This window comes from Oncorhynchus keta, chromosome 4 (genome assembly GCF_023373465.1).
Source record: "Oncorhynchus keta strain PuntledgeMale-10-30-2019 chromosome 4, Oket_V2, whole genome shotgun sequence".
Classification (NCBI taxonomy): domain Eukaryota; kingdom Metazoa; phylum Chordata; class Actinopteri; order Salmoniformes; family Salmonidae; genus Oncorhynchus; species Oncorhynchus keta.
In genome coordinates this window covers 69,223,401-69,241,418 of record NC_068424.1, presented here as the reverse complement: position 1 = coordinate 69,241,418, position 18,018 = coordinate 69,223,401, and the positions used below count along the sequence as shown (strand labels likewise).

The 18,018-nt window shown below is 46.7% G+C and overlaps 1 protein-coding gene across 3 annotated transcripts; it reads left to right on the top strand.

Annotated features, from left to right (window-relative positions):
* The first annotated feature begins 132 nt into the window (after positions 1 to 132).
* On the top strand, positions 133 to 18,018 carry kcnk4a (potassium channel, subfamily K, member 4a). Of its 3 annotated transcripts, none has more exons than XM_052513907.1 (8): positions 133 to 5,583; positions 6,873 to 6,944; positions 12,022 to 12,297; positions 13,142 to 13,259; positions 13,465 to 13,625; positions 14,010 to 14,196; positions 14,439 to 14,575; positions 16,271 to 18,018. In XM_052513907.1, the coding sequence occupies exons 3-8, from the start codon at positions 12,109 to 12,111 to the stop codon at positions 17,243 to 17,245; spliced, it is 1,767 nt and encodes a 588-aa protein (XP_052369867.1). In that variant the 5' UTR covers positions 133 to 5,583; positions 6,873 to 6,944; positions 12,022 to 12,108; the 3' UTR covers positions 17,246 to 18,018. The 3 variants fall into 3 exon arrangements, with proteins under 3 accessions (XP_052369867.1, XP_052369871.1, XP_052369869.1); XM_052513911.1 differs by lacking the exon at positions 133 to 5,583 and adding an exon at positions 5,613 to 6,645; XM_052513909.1 differs by lacking the exon at positions 133 to 5,583 and having other exon boundaries at positions 6,666 to 6,944.

Sequence of the window (18,018 nt, the reverse complement as noted above, 5' to 3'; positions counted from 1 at the left end):
TTTATCTTGTCAATTTCTCTTTCCACCTCCGAAGGTCTGTGTGTCAGTTGTTTGTTTCTGTCTTGTCTATGCTAGCTCTATTTGATAGCTGTATTTCTTTCCATCTCTCTTTATTCTCTCTAGGTTAGAGTCACATTCCAAATAACGCCCTCTAGTTTAGAGGTCACTAATGAGGTACCCAGTAAGGCAACTGGCAAGACATCAGTCCGGTGTACAACTGAAATCATTTTTTCCATTCACGGTTGACTTGAAAGTAGCCTGCTGTCAGATCTGTTTGTGCTCTTGCCAACTCTTGCTCATTGTCAAGCAAGACATGTTTGGCTTGACAATGAGTGGCATGATGGCACATACAGACTGGTACCCAGATGGATACCCATCTTAAGGATATCCTGTTTCTGCTACACCACAGTCTACCTTCCAGTCACCTCGAGAGACTTGAGTTTGATGACTGGATAAATATGAGTGGATTACACTGTGATAACTTAACGTTGCTCAAGACACCTCTGTCTGTGTTCTCATCCTAACTCACTGTAGTTAGGAATGTATGGGTTTAAAAAGCTAAACCCCTCTAAATTGACATCAGGAAACAGACAGGGGTTCTGCTCTTACCCCATAGCTTTGTCATGCTTACAGTAATGACTAGGATTTCCCTAACTCGGTCCTCGGGATCCCACTGGGTGCACTTTGTGGTTTTTTGCCATAGCACTACACAGCTGATTCAAATGATCAACTCAAAGCTGTTTATCAGTCTCGGTCCCAGCTTTGATGCACCTGTACTGTCTCCACCTTCTAGCGGGGTGAAAAGGCTGTGGCTTGGGTGGCTAAGGTCTTTGATATTTTTGGCCTTCCTGTGACACCGGGTACTTTAGATGTTCTGAAGGGCAGGCAGTGTGCCCCCGGTGATGCGTTGGGCTGACCGCACCACCCTCTGGAGAGCCCTGCGGTTGCCGTACCATGCGGTAACCATGCGGTGATACAGCCCGACAGAATGTATCTGTAGAAGTACGGGAGGGTCTTAGGGGTCAAGCCAAATTTCTTCAGCTTCCTGATGTTGAAGAGGTGCTGTCAGTGTGAAGGGACCTGTTCAGGTCCCGTGATGTTACACACTGAGGAACTTGAAGAGTTTGACCCTCTCCACTACGGCCCCGTCACCACCTCCCTGTAGGCTGTCATCGCTGTTGGTAATCAGGCCTACCAATGTTGATTGAGTTGGAGACGTGTGTAGCCATGCAGTTATGGGTGAACAGGGAGTACAGGAGGGCGCTGAGCACGCACACCTGTTCCCCCGTGCAAGTGTCTTCACTGACATTTTCAACCTCTCCCTGTCCTAGTCTGTGCCCAAGCACACCAAGGTAACCTGCCTAAATGACTACCGACATGTAACACTCACATCAGTAGCCATGAAATGCTTTGAAAGACTGGTCATGGCTCACATCAACACCATTATCCCAGAAACCCTAGACCCACTCCAATTTGCATACCGCCCCAACAGATCCACAGATGATGCAATCTCTATTACACTCCACACTGCCCTTCCCACCTGGACAAAAGGAACACCTATGTGAGAATGCTATTCATTGACTGCAGTTCAGAGTTCAGCATCATAGTGCCCTCAAAGCTCATCACTAAGCTAAGGACCCTGGGACTAAACACCTCCCTCTGCAACTGGATCTTGGACTTCCTGACGGGCCGCCCCCAGGTGGTAAGGATAGGGAACAACGCATCTGCCACGCTTATTCTCAATACTGGGTCCCCTCAGGGATGCGTGCTCAGTCCCCTCCTGTACCCCCTGTTCCCTCATGACTGCACGCCCAGACAGGACTCCAACACCATTAAGTTTGTCGATGACACAACAGTGGTGTAGGCCTGATCAACGACGAGAGAGCCCATAGGGAGGAGGTCAAAGACCTGGCCGTGTGGTGCCAGGACAACAACCTCTCCCTCAACGTGATCAAGACAAAGGAGAGGATTGTGGACTACAGGAAAAGGAGGGCCCCATTCTCATCGACAGGGCTGTAATGGACAGGTTGAGAGCTTCAAGCTCCTTGGTGTCCACATCACCAACAAACTATCATGGTCCAAACACACCAAGAAAGTTGTGAAGATGGCACGACAACGCCTATTCCTCCTCAGGAGACTGAAAGGATTTGGCATGGGTCCTCAAAACGTTCTACAGCTGCACCATTGAGAGCATCACTGGTTGCATCACCGCCTGGTATGGCAACTGTTCGGCCTCCAAACTATTTGCATTGACCCCTCTCCTTTTTATGCTGCTGCTACTCACTGTTTATTATCTATGCATAGTCACTTTACCCCTATCTACTTATTACCTCAATTACCTTAACTAACCTGTACCCCTGCACATTGACTCGGGCCGAGCATGCCCGCATTCTCATCGACGGGGCTGTAGTGGAGCAGGTTGAGAGCTTCAAGTTCCTTGGTGTCCACATCAACAAACTAACATGGTCCAAGCACACCAAGACAGTCGTGAAGAGGGCACGACAAAACCTATTCCCCCTCAGGAGACTAAAAAGATTTGGCATGGGTCCTCAGATCCTCAAAAGGTTCTACTGGTTGCATCACTGCCTGGTATGGCAAATGCTCAGCCTCTGACCGCAAGGCACTACAGAGGGTAGTGTGTACGGCCGAGTACATTACTGGGGCCAAGCTTTCTGCCATCCAGGACCTCTGTACCAGGCGGTGTCAGAGGAAGGCCCTAAAAATTGTTAAAGACTCGAGCCACCCAAGTCATAGACTGTTCTCTCTGCTACCGCACGGCAAGAGGTACCGGAGTGCCAAGTCTCGGTCCAAGAGGTTTCTAAACAGTTCTACCTCCAAGCCTTAAGACTCCTGAACATCTAATCAAATGGCTACCCAGACTATTTGCATTGCCCCCCTATTTTATCACTGCTACTCTGTTATCTATGCATTATCACTTTAACTCTACCTACATGTACATATTACCTCTATTACCTTGACTAACCGGTGACCCCGCACATTGACTTTGTACCAGTACACTATATAGTCTCGCTACTGTTATTTTACTGCTGCTCTTTAATTACTTGTTCCTTTTATTTCTTATTTGTATTTTTTAAACTGCATTGTTGGTTAGGGGCTTGTAAGTAAGCATTTCACTGTAAGGTCTACCTACACCTGTTGTATTCGGTGCATGTGACTAATACAATTTGATTTGTGTTGAGGATCAGCACATCGGAAATATTGTCTTCCAAGATACTGGATATAATGATGAGATGCTTGTCTCCACCCTAACAATGCATTTCGTTGTCCACAGAGTGGAACGGCGGGCTGTCAACCTCCCACCTATGCATCTCTTTCGATTGGTGGATACATCTTGTTATCTGAACACATTTCAATATTCGATGAGGGGTGTTGATGTCAACCACCTGTATTCAATGGAGAGTGAGATGCTATGCTGGCTCATGAATATGCATAGACCGGCTCAAATATCAACAGGGACAACTCCGATTTAGTGTTTTTTTTTTCTTTTTTTCAGGAAGTCAGCATCACACTTATATCGGTACACACATAGCCGATATAAGCATTACGAAACTTCTATTAGATCAAATAAGCCGCATGTATCAATAGCAATACTTTTTTATCTTTACTAAATTCGACACTCATTGCCCCCCATACAAAAACTCCTCACCTGCTTAATACACTGAACAAAAATATAAACACAACATCTAAAGTGTTGGTCCCATGTTTCATCGGCTGAAATAAAAGATCCCAGAAATGTTCCATACTCACACAAAAAACGTATTAATCTCAGCTTTTGTGAACAAATTTGTTTACATCTCTGTTAGTGAGCATTCTCCTTTCTAAGATAATTCATCCCCCAGTCAGGGATGGCATATCAAGAAGCTGATTAAACAGCATGATCATTACACAGGTGCACCTTATGCTTCGGACAATAAAAGGCCTCTCTAACATGTGCAGAATTGTCACACAATACAATGCGACAAATGTCTCAGGAATGTCCACCAGAGCAGTTGCCAGATAATTGGATGTTAATTTCTCTGCCATAAGCCGCTTCCATCGTCATTTTAGAGAATTTGGCAGTACGTTCAACTGGGCCTCAACCGCAGACCACGCATATGGCTTTGTGTGGGCGAGCGGTTTGCTGATGTCAACGTTGTGAACAGAGTACCTCATGGTGGGGTTAGGGTTTGGGCAGGCATAAGCTACGCACAACAAACACAATTGCATTTTATCGATGGCAATTTGAATGCACAGAAATAATGCAACAAGATCGAGGCCCATTTTTTAAAATGTAACATGCATATCTGTTTCCTCAGTCGTGAAATCTATAGATTAGGGCCGAATGAATTTATTTCAATTGACTGATTTCCTCATATGAACTGTAACTCGGTAAAATCCTTGAAATTGTTGCGTTTGTGGGCCTCTCGAATGCTAGCTGTGCCACGAGAGATTCTGGGTTCGAGTCCAGGCTCTGTCGCAGCCAGCCGCACCGGGAGACCCATGGCGCACAATTGGCCCAGCGTCGTGCCGGTTAAGAGAGGGTTTGGCCGGCCGGGATGTCCTTGTCCCATCGCGCACAAGCGACTCTTGTGGCGAGCCGGGTGCAGTGCACGCTGACATTGTCGCCGGGTGCATGGTGTTTCCTCCGACACATTGATTCGGCTGGCTTCAGGGTTAAGTGGGCATTGTGTCAAGAAGCAGTGCGGCTTGGTTGGGTTGTGTTTCGGAGGACACACTGCTCTCGACCTTCGTCTCCCCCGAGTCCGTACGGGAGTTAGAGCGATGAGACAAGACTGGGACTACCAATTGGATACCACGAAAATGGGCAAAATAAATTATAATAATAAAAAAAAAAAAAAAAAAATAGAAATTGTTGCGTTTATATTTTTGTTCAGTATAAATAATGATAAACTTCATAACATGGACATATTTTGGGTGACGAAAACCCGCCTGTTCCTAAACCAGGGGTGGTGTAATTCTGCATATCTTAATCCCACAAACCCTGTATTTAGCAGGGAATATTATTTGCTCAATATCAGCTCAAGCTGAGCAAATTGAGGTGTAGAATTACTGATCTACAAATTGTATTCCCTGCTAAATAATAGGTTTTGTGCAATTTAAGATTTGCTGCACTTCACCTCCACTGGTTTTGGCAATCCCTCTGCCAAGCACATATGCACAAGCAGACATTGATTGATTGATTGGAGAAAGCATGAGTCAATTACAGAACATTTCATAGAGTTTCCTACCTGCAGCAACACCAGTGGACAGTGCTGGAATTACTGGAAAAAAGCAGTGCCTCAAAACTCCTGGCCCTATGAGAGACAAACACACACACACACACACTTCCTAGAATCCCTCTTCTCCTCCATCACAGTGATGTAGAGTCCTGAGCATGGGGAAACACCTTTCCCACTGCCAGGAACACACACACACTTACTTAGTGGACACACACTTCTCCTCTGTGAGCTTTTGGACATACACACTTCTACTCACAGAGCGTTTGATGGTGAGAAGAGCCTGGACACCAAGAAGCACATACCATACTGGTTCTTCAGACTTCATTGTTTCTCCTCAACTCAGGTAGGATTTCAAGTCAGTTGCTTTGTTCAGATTTGTTTTATTTGCTCACCTATTAGTAATATACAGTATTTGTTGTCTGAGAAGACATTTATGTACTTGTTTGTGGTGTGTGGATTGCAAGGGCGAACTAACCGGCATCATCGTATGTATAACGTGTTTCTGTGTTCAAGTGTAGGCTTTGGTTCTGGTGGGGTCATCAGTTTTTTTTATAGACAATATTTTAGCACATCATTTTATAAATTATTTTATTTAACCTTTATTTAACTAGGCAAGTCAGTTAAGAACAAATTATTATTTACAATGACGGCCTAGGAACAGTGAGTTAACTGCCTTGTTCAGGGGCAGAACGACAGATATTTATCTTATCAGCTCAGGGATTTCATCTAGCAACCTTTCGGTTACTGGCCTAAAGCTCTAACCAATAGGCTGTTTTTGACATTTCATTGAATTATTTACTTACTTGCATGACTGTCAATTGTTTTTCTCCTCAAAAACAGTTTCATAGCTTTCAGTCAGTGATTTGGGTAACAAAACTGTCCTACCAAAGAACATTGGCCATATCAAATGCTGAGGGAAATGTTGGAAACATTCTTTATGATGTATCTTTAAGCTCTCAATATAAATGACTGATAGCATTACATTTTATTGTATGACAAATGTACCCTAAAATATGAATCATTAGACAAATAACCTGCTGTTTTACATCCATCTCATGAGCGAGGTGGAGACTGGCGCCAAAGCCTCTTCCCTCCTTGGCAGTTCTGCACTCCTTTTTGTTTTGAACTGCAATACATTGGAAACGTCATGATTTATCACAATTTATGCCACGCTGTTTGAGCTGAGATATTTCACAACACATCAAACACACATATCTTACAAATATCTAAAAATATGCCAGGATAGGTTTAGACAACGATAACAAATAATACATTTTCAGCCAATGCATAGACGTCCATACAAACCAATGCGTTCCATTAGATCAGAATGCTAACAGAACTCCGGGAAATATCAGAAAGTTGACGCAGTTCTTTGAAACACCATGGCCATCTTCTGGTTCTGGAGGTGAATATCATTTAAAGAAAACAAACTGTTTAAACTAGATAAAGATAAGCATCCTGAACATACTTAGATTAACAGCGAGATGTATGTTTAGCAGGTTGGCAGAGGCTAATCGTTTAAAAATGTTGGCCAGTTGATATCCGGGACAGTCTGGTGAGTGTCAATGTGTGTTGTTATGACAGGAGCACTAACGTAGACGCTGGTCTGAACCCTCCTATTCCCCCTTTCAGCCCTGGGCCTGGTAGAGAGGAGGAGAGAGAACTCTCATCACCAGATCTTCAGGATGGATAAAACGTGGACAAGTGAGTTATTTAGAGCGGGATGTCTTAACGGTAGTAACGTCACACTTTCTTTGGGTAAATCCAGTTGAATTCAATCACTTTTTGACAGCACCGCTTTTGATTTGAATGAAATCATATATACATATTTGCCTCAAGTGACTTTTGAACATGAATGCCGAATCATTCAAGAGATGGCACTTCTTTGGTACTCCTTGTGTATATGTCCTTATTGTTATTTTATTGTTACTATTTCCTTTTAAACGTTTTCCTTTTGAACTCTTCGTTGTTGGGAAATGTCTCGTAAGTAAGTGTTTCACAGTAATGTCTACACCGGTTGCATGTGACATAAAATTGTATTTTATTTCAAATTTGACCTTTTTGCATACCCCACCATACCTATTTTATAATTAAAAAAATGTAAAGTAATTTCCAACATTCACTCAATGCGTTCTGGGTTTTTACGAAGTGCAGGACAAGCTATTCCATCAGAACGTGTTATCGGACAGCTAGATGATACCTACTTATATTTTGGAAGTTAATATATTCCATTTAGATAAAATATGAGGCATAATAACCGTCATCAGAAGATACTATTAACACATAAATATTATTTGCCACATAATTAATAGCAGAAGAATAATGCTCTCATTGAAAACTGTACACCCGATGTTGTCTTCTCACACTATTCAAACTCCACAATCGAATAAATAGCCTTTGAAGCTTTCTTAGCCAATAGATCACATATTGAAAACAAATCATCTGAACTGAACTACAAACATATTTGGGCATTTCTGTGCCTCCTTGACAAACACAAATCAATATCCAAAAACAGTATGTATATTTTTTCCCGCGAACCTTTGTAACCGGAGTGAAATGGTTAGTGGGGGTGCGCGCTAATAGCGTTTTAGTCGGTGACGTCACTCGCTCTGAGACCTTGAAGTATGTTCAACTTGCCCTGCAAAGGCCGCGACTTTTGTGGGGCTATAACGATGCTTCGAGGGTGTCAGTTGTTGTGTGCCGAGGGTCCCTGGTTCGAGCCCAGGGTGGGGCAAGGAGAGGGATGGAAGCAAAACTGTTACACCTGCACATCATCATCTCCTCTCATTTGTAGCAACAATGTGAAGGTTTATGGCAGGGGAAACGGTGTTTCAGTAGTCTAGTGTGTGGGTTTATGACTGGGGAAACGGCGTTGCAGTAGTCTAGTGTGTGGGTTTATGGCTGGGGAAACGGTGTTGCAGTAGTCTAGTGTGAGGGGTTATGGCTGGGGAAACGGTGTTGCAGTAGTCTCGTGTGTGGGTTTATGGCTGGGGAAACGGTGTTGCAGTAGTCTAGTGTGTGGGTTTATGGCTGGGGAACAGTGTTGCAGTAGTCTAGTGTGTAGGTTTATGGCTGGGGAAACGGTGTTGCAGTAGTCTAGTGTGTGGGTTTATGGCTGGGGAAACGGTGTTGCAGTAGTCTAGTGTGAGGGCTTATGGCTGGGGAAACGGTGTTGCAGTAGTCTAGTGTGTGGGTTTATGGCTGGGGAAACGGTGTTGCAGTAGTCTAGTGTGAGGGTTTATGGCTGGGGAAACGGTGTTGCAGTAGTCTAGTGTGTGGGTTTATGGCTGGGGAAACGGTGTTGCAGTAGTCTAGTGTGTGGGTTTATGACAGGGGAAACGGTGTTGCAGTAGTCTAGTGTGTGGGTTTATGGCTGGGGAAACGGTGTTGCAGTAGTCTAGTGTGTGGGTTTATGGCTGGGGAAACGGTGTTGCAGTAGTCTAGTGTGTGGGTTTATGGCTGGGGAAACGGTGTTGCAGTAGTCTAGTGTGTGGGTTTATGGCTGGGGAAACGGTGTTGCAGTAGTCTAGTGTGTGGGTTTATGACAGGGGAAACGGTGTTGCAGTAGTCTAGTGTGTGGGTTTATGGCTGGGGAAACGGTGTTGCAATAGTCTAGTGTGTGGGTTTATGGCTGGGGAAACGGTGTTGCAGTAGTCTAGTGTGTGGGTTTATGGCTGGGGAAACGGTGTTGCAGTAGTCTAGTGTGTGGGTTTATGGCTGGGGAACGGTGTTGCAGTAGTCTAGTGTGTGGGTTTATGGCTGGGGAAACGGTGTTGCAGTAGTCTAGTGTGTGGGTTTATGGCTGGGGAAACGGTGTTGCAGTAGTCTAGTGTGTGGGTTTAGGGCTGGGGAAACGATGTTGCAGTAGTCTAGTGTGTGGGTTTATGGCTGGGGAAACGGTATTGCAGTAGTCTAGTGTGAGGGGTTACAGCAGGGGAAACGGTGTTGCAGTAGTCTAGTGTGAGGGGTTATGACTGGGGAAACGGCGTTGCAGTAGTCTAGTGTGTGGGTTTATGGCTGGGGAAACGGTGTTGCAGTAGTCTAGTGTGAGGGGTTATGGCTGGGGAAACGGTGTTGCAGTAGTCTCGTGTGTGGGTTTATGGCTGGGGAAACGGTGTTGCAGTAGTCTAGTGTGCGGGTTTATGGCTGGGGAAACGGTGTTGCAGTAGTCTAGTGTGTGGGTTTATGGCTGGGGAATGGTGTTGCAGTAGTCTAGTGTGTGGGTTTATGGCTGGGGAAACGGTGTTGCAGTAGTCTAGTGTGAGGGGTTATGGCTGGGGAAACGGTGTTGCAGTAGTCTAGTGTGTGGGTTTATGGCTGGGGAAACGGTGTTGCAGTAGTCTCGTGTGAGGGTTTATAGCAGGGGAAACGGCGTTGCAATAGTCTAGTGTGAGGGGTTATGACAGGGGAAACGGTGTTGCAGTAGTCTAGTGTGAGGGGTTATAGCAGGGGAAACGGCGTTGCAATAGTCTAGTGTGAGGGGTTATGACAGGGGAAACGGTGTTGCAGTAGTCTAGTGTGAGGGGTTATAGCAGTAGTCTAGTGTGTGGGTTTATGGCTGGGGAAACGGTGTTGCAGTAGTCTCGTGTGAGGGGTTATAGCAGGGGAAACGGCGTTGCAATAGTCTAGTGTGAGGGGTTATGACAGGGGAAACGGTGTTGCAGTAGTCTAGTGTGTGGGTTTATGGCTGGGGAAACGGTGTTGCAGTAGTCTAGTGTGTGGGTTTATGGCTGGGGAAACGGTGTTGCAGTAGTCTAGTGTGTGGGTTTATGGCTGGGGAAACGGTGGTTGCAGTAGTCTAGTGTGAGGGGTTATAGCAGGGGAAACGGCGTTGCAATAGTCTAGTGTGAGGGGTTATGACAGGGGAAACGGTGTTGCAGTAGTCTGTGCGGGAATAATGACAAGTGAACCTGGGGAGCTGTGTGTTCACATTGCCGGAACCGGACTCCGATCACCCCTGGAGATGGTTTCAGTTCGGTTCGCTTCGGAGGCTCTTTTGAGAAGTCTGAGTTTCTTTGGAGTGTTCACACTGCAAAAAGAAATGAAGCGAACCGCACTGAATTCATGAAGAATGTCTGAAAAGTACCATGTGTGAAAACACCCATAGACCCTATTTTACATCATCAGACGTTTTTGTGTTGTGCCCGCCATCGGTTGAGACAAAACATGCTCTTGAATACAGGGTCGTTGTCATGTTTTGGCTGTTAATTGTACTTAAATGGCAATTAAATTGAAATGTCAACGTTCAAATGCTACCACAAAGATGGTAGAGAATGTTGACTTGAATGGGAATATCTTTTGTTTTAAATTATACTGGCAATCCTCCATAGGAAACTTATTGAAATTATAGAAATCTAGACAATGGAATGGACATGACCATTTAATTTGACATTCAACACAGGTGGACCGGCGGCCATCTTTGTGGTATTAATTAGAAGTAAACATTTCAATGGTGTTCCAGTTAATTTACAGTGGTCTGAATCGTTAGGTCCATTCTATTAATTAGATTTCTATGATAGAAATGACACCCACCCTGTATCCAGGAGCATGCTGTGTCTCAACCAATGGTGCGCACAGTAGGTTAAAGTAAGTTAAAACATATGCTAATATGAAAAAATTCATAGTTTAGGCATTTTTAGGTAATTGATGTTGAAGGTTAAATTACATTTTTATTTAATTTCTTTAAAAAAGTTTATCAAGTAGTTTGACAACCCTGTTTGTAAGCGTTTAAATGTATTTTTTTCCAGTGAGGAAGATATGTATGTCTCACGGTGTGCCGGGTTCTGCAAAACGGGTTAACTTTGAGCACCATTTATCTCCTGAATGTTCTGGCATTCAGGTCCAAAAAGTCACTTTCTGACCACTTCTTCCACGGGAAAACATGTCTGGAGAGTGTTGTTTCAATCAGAAGGGATTATGTCAAAAAGTTATTGAATTCAAATGGATTTAGCCCTATAGGAGATAAACTTCATATCTTGTCTCACACTTTCATGTTCTGGAAATGACCAGAGAACCACCCTGCTCTGTGTTGTTTTTTCCTTGATATAGCTCCTCAAATAATCCCCATTATCAAGGTGTTCCTCATTTTATATTTCCAGAAAGAGATCATCATCATCATCATTGAACACACACACTTAAAATCCTATTTTCCCTAACCCTTAACCTAACCTAAACCCCTAACTATAAATGTAACCCTAATCCTAATCCTAGTTGTAAACCTAACCCTTAACCTAACCTAAACCCCTAACTATAAATGTAACCCTAATCCTAATCCCAGTTGTAGACCTAACCCTTAACCTAACCTAAACCCCTAACTATAAATGTAACCCTAATCCTAATCCCAGTTGTAAACCTAACCCTTAACCTAACCTAAACCCCTAACTATAAATGTAACCCTAATCCTAATCCCAGTTGTAAACCTAACCCTTAACCTAAACCCCTAACTATAAATGTAACCCTAATCCTAATCCCAGTTGTAAACCTAACCCTTAACCTAACCTAAACCCCTAACTATAAATGTAACCCTAATCCTAATCCCAGTTGTAAACCTAACCCTTAACCTAACCTAAACCCCTAACTATAAATGTAACCCTAATCCTAATCCCAGTTGTAAACCTAACCCCTAAACCTAAAATGGCCTTTTTCTTCCCTTGTGGGGGCCAACAATTATTTTCCCCTTGTTTTACTATCCTTGTGGAAAACAGAGGACTTCTGTTTCCCACAAGGATAGTAAAACCAAACTAAAAATGGTGTGTGTGTTTGTGTGCGTGCATGCATGCAGCTGTGCCACCGTGTGTATCGTGGAAGAGGCCGTAGAACAGACCCTGGCGAAACCTGACTCCTGTGGTGGGGGGGTGTGCTCGGGGCGATGCGGTGCCCCACCCTGCTGGCCCTGCTGGCAGGGGTCATGCTATACCTGGTGATAGGGGCGCTGGTGTTCCGGACCCTGGAAAGCCCCCAGGAGAGCAAGGAGCACGAGAAGCTGCTCCGTACCACACGTGACTTCCTCCAAAACCACTCCTGTGTCACCGCACAGAACCTCAGCGATCTCATCATGGTACACACACACCAGAGCACACACATTTGAGCAGAGAAATATACACACACACCAGAGCACACACATTTGAGCAGAGAAATAGACACACACATTTGAGCAGAGAAATAGACACACACCAGAGCACACACATTTGAGCAGAGAAATAGACACACACACCAGAGCACACACATTTGAGCAGAGAAATAGACACACACACCAGAGCACACACATTTGAGCAGAGAAATAGACACACACACCAGAGCACACACATTTGAGCAGAGAGATATACACACACCAAAGAGCACACACATTTGAGCAGAGAGATATACACACACCATAGAGCACACACATTTGAGCAGAGAGATAGACACGCTCACACCCGAGCAAGCAGACATAAACACACATAATATACACCTTGGCAGGAATAACTTCATAGAGTGAAAGCATACACTTGAACAGACAGACGAGTTAAAACACATCTGAGAAGAACCTCACCTAAACAAAGTCCCGTGTAGATCCCCCACTGAGAAGGTGTAGCCCAGGGGTAGGCAACTACATTCAGCCATGGGATGATTTTTGTCAGTGTGGATGGTCGGTCGGGGGGCCGGAACATAATTAGAATAATTTATAAACGAATCACAACTAGGCACCAAAAGGGCTTTGAAATGAAAATGACATTGAGACATGATCACGTCTTTAATTTTTTAAATATATATACTTGGAAACAGATTTCCTAAATTAAACACATTTTTAGCTGAATTCCTGGTAATTTTATATTTATTTATTTACTAAAAACTAAAATCCTAAAAAGAACACAGACCCCAGATGTAGCCCTAGTCTGTCTGTTCTGTCTCTGTACTGTCAGAGTGTGGTGAAGGCGGTGGAGGCAGGCCTGGATGTCAAACACAACTCCACCAACTTCACTAGCAGGTGGGACCTGGCCAGCGCCTTCTTCTTCTGTGGTACCATCATCACCACCATCGGTGAGCCTTTGTTCATTTTTCCCTCCTGCAAACCATTTGGTAATAACTTAGTCAGCCAGATGTGTATTTTGAATTTGACAGAAAATGAATGATCCAATCTCAGAAAATACAATGAACCTCAATAGACATGCTGTTGATTTGAATAATTTTTTAATTATATAGATGAACATATAGGTGAATGTATATGGTCTCCCTCTGTCCGCAGGGTTTGGCAACCTGTCTCCCAGGACCAAATGGGGCCAGCTGTTCTGTGTGTGTTATGCCCTGGTAGGGATCCCTATGTTTGGTTTCCTGCTGGCTGGTGTCGGGGACCACATGGGGACGGGGCTGAGGAAGGCCGTGTGGAAGATGGAGACACTCTTCCTGGTTAGACTGTCTTGTCTCAGTGGCTGCTTCATTTACAGGATGTCATCTCATTGTTCTCGCCTGTCTCAGGGGCTGCTTAAGTGATGTCACTGTGCTGTAAACAGAAGAGGCCGTCTTGGAGTCTCTAGCACTTGAAACATGTTACACACAAGTAGAACAGAAGCCGGCTTAAACATTCAGTCAGTCATTAGATACTTCCCAATGTAACTTTGCAGTACTAAAAAAAAAAAGATTGTTTCTGTTTATCAAAGAAAAGGCACATTATTTGATCATCTTGATGAAGATCTTACCCTCTCCATCCTTTTCCCTCATCTCTCCATCTTTTAATTCTTCAGTCTTTCCCTTCTTATTTTGTGTCCGTCCCCTTCTCTCTCTGCCCCTCAGAAGCGGCGGGTCAGTCCCACTTATGTGCGGGTCATGTCTGCTGTTCTGTCCATCCTGATTGGCTGTCTGATCTTCCTCGCCGTGCCAACGCTGGTGTTTAAGGAAGTGGAGGACTGGTCCTTTCTGGAGGCGCTCTACTTTGTGGTCATCACCCTGACCACGGTCGGCTTCGGAGACTATGTAGCAGGTACGAAGTGAACACTTGTTACATGAAAGACACTGTACACACTTTGGACAGTACAGACTCTGGAGAGTACACACACTACACATTTCTATCAGTATACACACTGTGAAAGATACACTTGATATTTCATAGGGATATGGACCTGTCTAAGCCCTTTTGTTTGTGTGTATGTGCATGCTTGTGCTCCTTCGAGTCCATGCAATTCCAATGCGTCAATGTTGGATTTGATTTGTCCTTGTGCGTAGGTGCTAACCGGCGGGACGGAGATCTGTTTAAGCCACTGGTGTGGCTCTGGATAGTGTTTGGCCTGGCTTACTTTGCTTCCATACTCACCATGATCGGGAACTGGCTGCGGGTGCTGTCCAAGAAAACACGTGCTGAGGTGAGTGGTAGTGAGTGGGACACAAACCAAGTGATTGGAAGGGCTGGTGAAAGGGAAACATATGACAAGATCTGGACAAAGATTTTACTGAAAGGCAATTTGGATTTGTACTGTCAATATTTACTTATCCTCTGTCTCTCTGTCTTTCTCTGGGTCTCTGGGACACCGCTCTCTTTCTTTCTCTGACTCTTTCCCTCTCCCTCCCCTTTCTCTCTCCCTCCCCTTTCCCTCTCCCTCCCCTTTCCCTCTCCCTCCCCTTTCCCTCTCCCTCCCCTTTCTCTCTCCCTCCCCTTTCTCTCTCCCTCCCCTTTCCCTCTCCCTCCCCTTTCCCTCTCCCTCCCCTTTCTCTCTCCCTCCCCTTTCCCTCTCCCTCCCCTTTCCCTCTCCCTCCCCTTTCTCTCTCCCTCCCCTTTCTCTCTCCCTCCCCTTTCCCTCTCCCTCCCCTTTCCCTCTCCCTCCCCTTTCTCTCTCCCTCCCCTTTCTTTCTCTCTCCCTCCCCTTTCCCTCTCCCTCCCCTTTCTCTCTCCCTCCCCTTTCTCTCTCCCTCCCCTCTCCCTCCCCTTTCCCTCTCCCTCCCCTTTCCCTCTCCCTCCCCTTTCTCTCTCCCTCCCCTTTCTCTCTCCCTCCCCTTTCCCTCTCCCTCCCCTTTCCCTCTCCCTCCCCTTTCCCTCTCCCTCCCCTTTCTCTCTCCCTCCCCTTTCCCTCTCCCTCCCCTTTCTCTCTCCCTCCCCTTTCTCTCTCCCTCCCCTTTCCCTCTCCCTCCCCCTTCCCTCTCCCTCCCCTTTCCCTCTCCCTCCCCCTTTCCCTCTCCCTCCCCTTTCCCTCTCCCTCCCCTTTCTCTCTCCCTCCCCTTTCTCTCTCCCTCCCCTTTCTCTCTCCCTCCCCTTTCCCTCTCCCTCCCCTTTCCCTCTCCCTCCCCTTTCCCTCTCCCTCCCCTTTCCCTCTCCCTCCCCTTTCTCTCTCCCTCCCCTTTCCCTCTCCCCTCCCTTTCTCTCTCCCTCCCCTTTCTCTCTCCCTCCCCTTTCCCTCTCCCCCCCCTTTCCCTCTCCCTCCCCCTTTCCCTCTCCCTCCCCTTTCTCTCTCCCTCCCCTTTCTCTCTCCCTCCCCTTTCCCTCTCCCTCCCCCTTTCCCTCTCCCTCCCCTTTCCCTATCCCTCCCCTTTCCCTCTCCCTCCCCTTTCTCTCTCCCTCCCCTTTCTCTCTCCCTCCCCTTTCTCTCTCCCTCCCCTTTCTCTCTCCCTCCCCTTTCCCTCTCCCTCCCCTTTCCCTCTCCCTCCCCTTTCCCTCTCCCTCCCCTTTCTCTCTCCCTCCCTTTCCCTCTCCCTCCCCTTTCTCTCTCCCTCCCCTTTCTCTCTCCCTCCCCTTTCCTTTCCCTCTCCCTCCCCTTTCCCTCTCCCTCCCCTTTCCCTCTCCCTCCCCTTTCTCTCTCCCTCCCCTTTCCCTCTCCCTCTCCCTTTCTCTCTCCCTCCCCTTTCCCTCTCCCTCTCCCTTTCCCTCTCCCTCTCCCTCCCCTTTCCCTCTCCCTCCCCTTTCTCTCTCCCTCCCCTTTCCCTCTCCCTCCCCTTTCTCTCTCCCTCCCCTTTCCCTCTCCCTCCCCTTTCTCTCTCCCTCCCCTTTCTCTCTCCCTCCCCTTTCCCTCTCCCTCCCCTTTCCCTCTCCCTCCCCTTTCCCTCTCCCTCCCCTTTCTCTCTCTCAGATGGAGGAGTTGAGGGCCCATGCTACAGACTGGACACAGAACATCCAGAACATGTCCATGGACTTCCGGATCCCCAACCCTCTGGAACTCAACGACCCCTTCCTGCTGCAGCGGCGCCGCTGGAGACGCAGCACCCGGCAACGGGTCCGCAGGGGAGCGCTGGGGCACCGCGGCAGGCAGGGCGTCATAGGGGAGAACGGACATCTGCCTAATAGGTGGGTCACACGCTCCATGACCCGTCTGGAGGTCGTGAGGTTAGGGGGGGGTGAGGTTAGGACTGAAGGGGTGAGGTTAGGACCAGGGATGGGGCTAGGGGTAGGTTTGAGGGCAGATTGCAGGGTCAATGCGAGGTCAGAGGGCCGGACGGTTGCGAGGTCACTGTCGATGCCTTCGGCGCGCTCCGTGATGGAGTTAGACTATGACCCTGATCCTGTTGCGATAATGATGATGCCATGGGAGTCGGGCTCTGTGTCCGAGTCTCCAGAGTCTGACTCCAGATCAGTTGTCTCCTCCTCTGACTCTCACACCTCTGACATGTGTATGCCAGTGCGGAGGATGCCTTTTGCTAGTTTTGACCCCAGTGGGTCTCTCTGTACTGAACAGAGGGGACGCCATGGAGGATCCAGGCTGGTATATTTCAGGGAGGACGTCCGGTTCCCTGTGCCTCTCCAGCAACTCCCCAAGTCACCCAACTCCACCATGCCGCTCCCCATGCCGCTCCCCATGCCGCTCCCCATGCCCCCTTTGCCCACCCCGTCAGGCTGCAAGATGCTAGATTTCTTCGGGGAGAACTTGGCCTACATCGACGAGTCGTCGGACACGCTAAGTGACCGGAACCAGACGGTTGAGGGAGGTGTCAGTCCTCGTCCCCGGATACACCGCATGAGGAGGCAGCTGAAGGAGAGGAGGGACAGCGACATGCAGCCCCCCTCTAACCCGCCGACTCCTCCCCCTCTTTCCCATCTCAGAGACTGACACCGTGACATGCAGCCCCCCTCTAACTCGCCTACTCCTCCCCCTCTTTCCCATCTCAGAGACTGACACCGTGACATGCAGCCCCCCTCTAACCCGCTGACTCCTCCCCCATCTCAGAGACTGAACAAACTGACAGACACAGGTCCTGAAGGAGGATACTAAGGCTGGTCTTTATTACTAGTGTTCAAAGGAGAAGCAGACCTTAAAGCTCAGATGGACTTATCTACTGGGGATCAATGTGGACCAGGCCAACCATTTATTAGATCTCACTGACTGAGGACCACAGTCACCATTGAGAAATATTTGTATGAAAACCAATGAATGTATTCAGCAGCACAGGTATAGAATATATAAACTGTCTCAGCTCAGTGAAGTCAGACTCACTTGGTTGAGAAATCGTTCCAAGGGTAGTACAACAGCTCCTCTGCATAGGTGTAGAGGCTGCTGTCCTGTCTGCTACTGGAGCTCAGCCCAAACCTCAGACACCGTTTTTAAATGACACTAAAGTGGATGGACTTTTTTTACTAACCATTTAGATCTGGTGTCAGAGATCCATGTCCCTGTATATCCAATGTCCTTCAGCATGTGGGATATTCAGTACTCTGCTTGTATAGCTTGTTTGTTTTGACGCTGTTCTGTTGCCCTGAATGTGTATGTGCCAAACTGGTATTTAAAATATAATTGTGCTTTTCTAAATAAAGAAAAGTCCTATACAAACCTACAATACTGTATGTTTGATAGACTGATGAGATAACAACATTATATACTGTGTC

What these genes read in the sequence shown, in the direction of transcription:
- kcnk4a (XM_052513907.1), top strand. Translation starts at nt 12,109, where the DNA reads ATGCGGTGCCCCACCCTGCTGGCCCTGCTGGCAGGGGTCATGCTATAC. An exon ending in ACCTCAGCGATCTCATCATG is followed by an intron (nt 12,298 to 13,141) that starts GTACACACACAC and finishes CTGTACTGTCAG; the next exon opens with AGTGTGGTGAAGGCGGTGGA. An exon ending in TACCATCATCACCACCATCG is followed by an intron (nt 13,260 to 13,464) that starts GTGAGCCTTTGT and finishes CTCTGTCCGCAG; the next exon opens with GGTTTGGCAACCTGTCTCCC.